At 35.2% G+C, this 7,837-nt stretch overlaps 2 protein-coding genes across 2 annotated transcripts in view; one reads left to right on the top strand and one right to left on the bottom strand.

Moving 5' to 3' along the window:
- The first annotated feature begins 1,159 nt into the window (after nt 1–1,159).
- Nucleotides 1,160–3,531, top strand: LOC132191986 (33 kDa ribonucleoprotein, chloroplastic). Its single transcript, XM_059607155.1, has 4 exons — nt 1,160–1,679; nt 1,802–1,903; nt 2,720–3,028; nt 3,121–3,531. The coding sequence occupies exons 1-4, from the start codon at nt 1,221–1,223 to the stop codon at nt 3,253–3,255; spliced, it is 1,005 nt and encodes a 334-aa protein (XP_059463138.1). The 5' UTR covers nt 1,160–1,220; the 3' UTR covers nt 3,256–3,531.
- Nucleotides 3,532–4,067: 536 nt separating this feature from the next.
- LOC132162566 (uncharacterized) overlaps nt 4,068–7,837 on the bottom strand; it is a 9,320-nt gene continuing 5,550 nt past the window's right edge. Inside the window, exons 7-12 of the mRNA XM_059572814.1 lie at nt 7,599–7,669; nt 7,335–7,445; nt 7,062–7,144; nt 6,187–6,403; nt 4,793–4,876; nt 4,068–4,464 (exon numbers count right to left, since the gene is read on the bottom strand). Of these exons, the coding sequence (XP_059428797.1) occupies nt 4,398–4,464; nt 4,793–4,876; nt 6,187–6,403; nt 7,062–7,144; nt 7,335–7,445; nt 7,599–7,669 (633 nt within the window). The 3' untranslated portion in view covers nt 4,068–4,397. The remainder of the gene's footprint in view (nt 4,465–4,792; nt 4,877–6,186; nt 6,404–7,061; nt 7,145–7,334; nt 7,446–7,598; nt 7,670–7,837) is intronic.

Below are 7,837 nucleotides of genomic sequence, written 5' to 3' on the forward strand. Positions count from 1 at the left end.
ACGAAGCTCACATTATATTGAATTTAAGAGCGAGAAAAGCAAATGTGAATTTTGTTATGAGAGAAGCAAACACTAATTTTGAATTTGATTTTTTTTTTTTTAATATAAAAAGGTGGCTAACAGTCTGACACGATGTGATTGACTGATCATGCCACGTCAACCCATCGGGATATAATGGTGGTACATAGCCTTAGAGCATTCTTACCAGCCTCACCAAATGTACATTTTTCTCTATTTTAACTACCCACTTAGCAGCCTCAATATTTTAATTATCAACTTTTAGTATTCCATTTAAATATTCTTTTTCAAATACATCTTAATTCTTATTTTTGAACTTTTTCAAAGAATACGGAAAGAGAGAAAAAATAAAATAAAAAGGTTCTATTATTTTTTATTCATTTGGTGAGTGAATAGTACTTACTAAAGATTGTAAATTATTGTTCATTCACCATTTATTTTGGGTTAAAATAGTGAGATTGAAAATGAAAGATTTTGGCCACTTTTGTTAAATTGCCTCACTAAAATAACCAAAAAAATAATTTTAGTGAGGCCATAAGGAATGCTCTTACCCGATATAACCTTTTTTTTTTCTTCTTTTTTTTTTTTCTAAGTTACTAGATATAATTTAAATGACAAACATTTTCTATCTTACTCAGAGCATTTCTAGCAAACTCCCTATAAGGTAGTCTGTTTCCTAAGTTTAGATAATATATTCAAAAAATCGCAAAAAAGTCCTACAGCAAACTTCCTAAATGAACCATAAACATTAGGATTGCTATCGCTATTGCAATCCTTACGATTATTAAAATTAAAAAAAAAAAAAAATGATTATCTCTTTTCTCTCCTCTTGCCTCTCATGTCTCACAATTCTCTCTCATCTCATATATATAATATAATTAAAAAATAAATATCTTAATGATATAGGGAATGATTAAGAAAAGTTGTAGGGATATATTTTGACATAGGAAAATAAAAAGTAATTTGAATCTTTAAATATATATAAAAAAAAAAAATGACGAAAAAACTAAAAATGACGAGAAAACTGCCGGGTGACATTTCCATACAATTCTAGTCAAAAGAGAAAGAAGTAAAATAATTTCTCTCTTTTGTTTTAATTTTAAGATAAATCTAAAAGCAAACAAATCTTATCCATCTGGGGCAAGCAAAAATTTCTTCTTCTTCAGACTAAAACATAATACTTCACCATTCTTCCTTTGACAATGTCAGCCTCATCGCTCTCCATGGCTGCCACAGCCACAGCTACTGCCACAGCTTCCTCCTCACTCTGCTGCAACAAGCTCTCCAATCTCTCATTCACCAACTCTATCCTCCCCATCCCTACCCAATTCCCATCGAAACGCAAACCGCCAAAACCCCTCATCCTCAAAGCCCACCTCTACAACTTCCCTCCTTTCCCTCTCATATCTCTCCCACCCTTTCCCCGTGCTTCGGCCGCATTCGACGGCTTGGAGACCGAGGAAGATGGCCAAAGCACAGAACAAGAAGACCCAGAAACCGAATCGAGTGAAAATCAAGCAGAAGAAGGGGAAGAGGAAGAGCCGAAGGCATTGAGGTCTAGTCAAGAAGGGAGGCTCTATATTGGTAATTTGCCATATTCTATGACTTCTGCCCAGTTGGTTGAAGTGTTTGAAGAGGCTGGCCGTGTGGTTTCTGTGGAGGTCTGTCATCTCTGGTTTTCCTTAATTCTTGTTCCACTTTTTGAGTATATTCAGGTATTACTGTTGTTGTTTTCTTCTGTGTGTTTGTATAACGTTTGTTGGTTGTGTTGGGTTTCCTTTAGGTTGTTTATGATAGAGTTACGGATAGGAGCAGAGGGTTTGCGTTTGTTTCCATGGGGAGTGTTGAGGAAGCTAAAGAAGCAATTCGGATGTTTGATGGCTCTGTAAGTAAAATTTATTTCACACCCATTCATAAAGTTGCTAAGTTAATATTACTTTTTTAGTGCGGTTTGTTTGTAATTTATCTATCAAGTTGATGGCTTTATGTTGAAGCCTAGAATGCTCCATTTTTGTTAATTGCTTGCTAGCGGTTAATTGATTTATAGTGATGCTGTTAAGTTGCTGAATGTAATATGATTTTCCCATGAAGTTGGGTTGTAATTATGTTCCTTTATAGGGGTTTTTTGTGTTGGCTGTTGCATTGAGGTCAGGGAAAATTAGTTACTACATGCTCATTCCTCTGCATTGCTCATAGAAGCATGCAGGGTTGGGTAGAGTTCTAGCTTAGTCGTAAAATGATTGGTTAAAGATAGGATTTGGTGCTTTTTCTCAAAATTATTCCCAATCCAAATTTGAAAAGACAAATGAGAACTTAGAGATGTGCTGCAGCTTGGGATTACCAGATAAAATACTCTCAAAATAGGAGAATTAGAGTTGGTTTGTTTGCTGAATTGTGTTTTGGCTAATGTGTAGAGTAGGTGTGGTGCGTTTTGTAAGATGTTGTTGAGTAGCATGTGTTCCAGAGGATAAGCTGGAGTGTTTGTACTGTGTTTTCTCTTTAGTAAACATTTATCATTCATCGAAAAAAAAAAAAAAAAAAAACCAACCATTCTTTACTTCAGAGTACCTTATGGAAGTCTGATCTTAAGATGGCAACCTTATTACATTAAAAGAGATTTGATGTAAACTTTAGCTTCAAGTTTTTTATGTGATAAACTTATGGGTTTTTCTGACACTAAAAAATGGTTATGATGCTTTAGCTAGTCGGAGGCCGAACTGTTAAGGTGAACTTCCCAGAAGTGCCAAGAGGAGGTGAAAGGGAAGTTATGGGCCCCCAGGTAAGGAGCAGCATCAGGGGCTATATAGACAGCCCTCACAAGATCTATGCTGGAAACCTTGGTTGGAGCCTCACTTCCCAGGGCCTTAGAGATGCTTTTGCAGATCAGCAAGGGCTATTGAGTGCCAAAGTCATCTATGAGAGAGACTCGGGAAGATCTCGTGGCTTTGGATTCGTCTCTTTTGAAACCGCCGAGGATGCACAATCTGCTTTGAGTACCATGAATGGAGTGGTAATACTTGATTGAATTTCACAAACTTGAATCTATCTTTCTTATGATATCCTGATGCATAACCTAATTTCTTTGTGTTAATATGCAATTAGGAGGTTGAAGGGCGGCCTCTACGACTAAATTTGGCTGCAGAAAGGGCTTCTTCTTCTTCTCCTCCTCCACCGGAGAAAAGAAATGCAGATAACATTCTCGACAGCAGTGAATTGCTTTCGAGCATCGGCAGCTGAGGAAAATATGTAAGGAGTGCACCCCTTCTACTTCCATAACTTTACTCCTTGCAGTCCTGTTTTTCTCCTGGTCTTCCACCGTGTACAGGCTCCAAATTGTTCCTGTCGCTGAGTTATACACAATGTACTTATAGCAGAATTGCCTTTAAATGTAGAAGGGAAATTGTTGAATAATCGATTGATGAATATGATTGTAAAACAACTTGTAACAACTAATTTCTCATGATTCTAGAGTACAGTTCGGTGATGTGAGTATATATATTACAGGTTTTCTTCTCCCACCAAACCCTTGCCAAATTCTCTTGTATCCCTCAGAAAATGAGATGACTTTTAAAATTACTACTTGATCAAAATTCAATAGTAATAAATTACAAGCTTAATGGTAATTTTAAAAGTCACATCATCATTGAAAGAATAAAAGAGTGATACAAGAAGGACTTCTAGTATTAATCAAATTCACCATATGCTAGCTTTTGCATGTCTCAAGAATCTCCAATTTGTTCAAGAGTATATATATTATTTCAAAATAATAATAACAAACAACATTTAGTGTAGATAAAGAGACGTGTCAAAGTCTCCTAAACATCTTTTCAAGCAACTTCTGCCTCCACTTCGCATTTTTTAGTGTTGTCTTTTACAATAGAGAACATGGAAAAATCACACAATTCGGGAACTCAGGTTCACACACGAAGATTTTTGGTCACGACCAGCATGTCACGTTGCACTATGACTTATATCAGTGGAGATAAGAGATAACAATATGAGAAATAAGGTCAAGCACAAATATGACCCACTTGTCTGGTTAAAGTCACTACCTCAATGATGGAGTAAATCATTTTATCTTATAGCAAGACGTCACAATTAATCACCCATAATAATTATGCATGTAATTATAATAAAGATTGAAGCTTTGCAATTTCCAATTCCAAATCTGGATGTAATTAGCAAATAAAATACAAATGTAGATGTAACACTCATTGGGCTCCCTGTCCAATAAATTCCTTTTTGATGCCGAATTTCACTCACAGAAGAGTAACCGAGACTCGTCGCTTTGTTAATAGACTGGAAGAACAGAGGAACTGAAAAGTCTTTGTAATGAACGAATAGGGTTTTAGTGAAGTCTCCTGAGAAGTTGGGTTCTCTTAAGAGTAACGACCATCAACAAGGAGAGCATCTGCCGCAGAATCCAAGTCATGAGGAAAGAAAACCCTGCACAACAAGATAGTCTTATAGAGCAAAACAATGCACGTCTGTGATGGTGAATGAAATAAACCAAAATATTGATAAAGCAATTCTGGTGGCAAACAGAAAATATCATGCTCAGGTTACTCTCACATGAGTTGCTACAATTGGGATGAAAAAACAAAAAGAAGAAATTTGTGAGCACAGAGAATTACTGATCAATGTTTCAATCTGATATTCCCAGGGAGGGGAATCATAAACCAGCTACAACACTAAAATTGGCAGAACATCCACTTCTATGCAGTAAGCAGTTCCATCACTCTATGAGAGTAGATATATATCACAACAAAATTACCTGCATGTGTTGTGGTACAACGTCTTGCTCAGCTGATCTATATCATTAATGCTTTTAGAACCAGCCACCACCTCCAGAACTTGCCTACAAAACATGACCATATTGTCTCAAGAAACAAGTAAAAAGTTTAAGAGCTAATTTGAAACCAGATGGAGATGTAAAAAAGTGCACTCATAGACATTTTAAAACTTGTCATAATTAATACTTAACAAATTGGAACTACTTGTCTGTGTTTCGAGTTTTAGCAGATTAAACAAGTAAAACAGTGGAGGATCATGAGAATTTCCCGAGTGCCAAGAAGAAAAGGCTGTCTCAACAAAGATATTCACACATGCACCATAGAACAACATACTCATGTTGTATCTCAAGGATGATCATCTCTGAATGACAATCTTTATATTACAATAAAAGGAGATGCATACCCAGAAGCAATTCACGTGATATCCTTAGTAGCTTTCATTACTAAATCCCAAACAAACATTCTATCCTGAACATGAATAATTTTCTTTATTAAAACTAAAGAAAAATAAAAAATCGATCCCTGACTTTAATACATTTAAAAATTACTACCTACGGTTTTTTTTTTTTAATAAAAAAAAAAACTATCTAGGTTTTAATCACTTTGAAAATCACTCCCTCCACCAGCATTTTGTCCAAATTGCTGACAGAGTTTCTGTCATGTCAACTAGTTGCCAAGAACATGTTATACACACAATCTACGTGAAATTCTAATTGTATCCAGTGAAAAACAATGAAAGAAAACAAAACAAAAAAGAGTATTAAAACCCAGAGGAGGTGGGTCCACCCCTCTACCTTTTCTTTTCTTTTTCCCCTTACTTTTGGTTTTTTGCTTGATATAATTGAAAATTTTAGACAGATTCTAGGCATAACGTGCCCTTCCAAATACATAGTTATGGGTGATTGGCTGACGTGGCAAAAATTCTGTCTACACTTTGGATGGAAAAACTGATGAAAGGAATGACTTTTCAAGTAAATTAAACCTAGGTAATGGTTTTTTTTAGTAATCTTAAATGCATTTAAACCCAAGGACTAGTTTTTTATTTCCCCTAAAACAAAATGCATGGCATGCATACCTAACCTTGTTTCATTCTCCCTTGTAGTAGAGGGTACTCACTTATTGCGGTTAGTGAGGTGACTACCCTCAGAAACACCTGGACGAGTTTGCATTAGTTAAAGTTACTATCATTTTTTTTTTCTATAGGAACCAAATGTTAATGGCCATGTTTTTTTTTTTCTTCAAATAAATATGTCATTTAGTAACAATATATGGCATCTATCCATTAAAAGTTTTCAATCGGTAATATAAAATTTCATCTAAAAAGGAGTGAAATAAAAATAAAAAAAATAAACAGTACATAAAAAAAAATACTGACCGAACTAAACATGGTTCATTGCGGCCTTTAACAATGCACTCCTGATCGTACTTCTCTTTTTTCTTAGAGGGCCAGACGGATTTCACAAAATTAATCCCAGCATGAGTGTTCTTTATTTCACAATAAGGAGAATCTGTCTCAATCATCATTCTCTCCACAGGAATGGCCCTCACGACATCAAGATTATCAGTTGTCTTCAGTGAGCAACCATTTACTCCTGTTTAGTACCAAAAAGTGTGTAATAGTCATGAAATTGACCAGGATAAGTAACTAGTGATAGCTTCAAAATTAAATACAGGGTGTGAAACTAGAGGGGAAAAAAAATTCGAAAGTTTCCAAAAGCATGAGAATAAATTTGAGGTATAGACGTTGGTTTTCAGACATAAGGCAGAACAAGCAGATTTTATCTCCATCAACTATTGTGTAAGTGTATGTTAGAAAACTGACAACCCCTCTCTAAATCAGCAAAACACTAAACTTGATTCAAAATCAAAATCCCCTAATATGATCAATTTTTGGTCTTAAAGTCATTATTGTCACAATTAGTGACTCCTTGATAATATCATGATGCACTTTGGTTAGTCTAAATTTTGCAATTATTGTCACTGCTTCAAGACATCTCAAGTTATCACAACAAGTAGATGGATGTTGATGGGACAAGCCTGCCTGGAAATTCAGATACCAGCCCCCTTCCCCAAACACTTATGAAACATGCCCTTTCTGTGGTTTCTAGAGAAGACAAAGTCCTTAGATGAGATCTATCCAGTACCATATTTAACCTCAAAATATGATATTATATATCATGTCATTGTGTTCAATAAACTGCATAAAAAGAAAATAGATGTCGTAAAGCCAGCAAACAGATAAACTTTCACCTATATACATATTACTGAATGAAAGAAGCTTATCACGATCTTCTGCACTACCAGTAAATGAATGGGCGACTCCAGCACTGAACCTGTGAAACAAGCAGAAGAAATGCAATCAAAGCCATGCACACCAGCATGACAAATGACAAAAATGAAACTAAAAAATTTGAAAGTTTATGTACTTATAATGTCAAAACAGATTGTATAACAAGCTTAAACTAGTAACAACCTTAACTAGTACATTTCAATTCTGCAAATTATGAGGTTCAGAAATTGCACCTGTCCTTATTTCTCTCTACAATTTCACAGAAATCTTCAGTAGCTGCACGCATATGTAGAAACATGGGCAGCTTTGTTGCATATGCCAACTCGAACTGCTTCTCAAAATACCTAGCTTTCATAATGCAGACAAATGATGCAAGATGCAAAAACATTTGATTGAAATAAAGAGAGGAGTGTTTTTTTTTTTTTTTTTTTTTTAAAAAAAGGCACAGAATAAAATGGATGTGCAGCAAAACACTATTTTACGGAGAAACCACTTACTTCTTTTGAATCTCTGCTGCGCAAAAGTGAAGCCTATCATAGTCTAAACCACATTCACCAATTGCCACCACCTGATGTACAACATTAAAGCACCATGTAAATAATAATTTTTTGAAACTAAGAGATGTGACCAGATTGTTCATCTACCTAGCAGTATCTGTATCAGGATAAGAAGAATTTTCGCTATAGCATGTTGGTATTGTTAAGAACAATACATAAATTACAAAAACAACAAAAAA

This window comes from Corylus avellana, chromosome ca9 (assembly GCF_901000735.1).
Source record: "Corylus avellana chromosome ca9, CavTom2PMs-1.0".
Taxonomy (NCBI): Eukaryota; Viridiplantae; Streptophyta; class Magnoliopsida; order Fagales; family Betulaceae; genus Corylus; species Corylus avellana.

Bases quoted from the DNA above. Each gene is read 5' to 3' on its own strand.
- LOC132191986 (XM_059607155.1), top strand. From the start codon at position 1,221: ATGTCAGCCTCATCGCTCTCCATGGCTGCCACAGCCACAGCTACTGCC. The intron at 1,680-1,801 runs GTCTGTCATCTC...GGTTTCCTTTAG, and splicing joins GCCGTGTGGTTTCTGTGGAG to GTTGTTTATGATAGAGTTAC. The intron at 1,904-2,719 runs GTAAGTAAAATT...ATGATGCTTTAG, and splicing joins TTCGGATGTTTGATGGCTCT to CTAGTCGGAGGCCGAACTGT.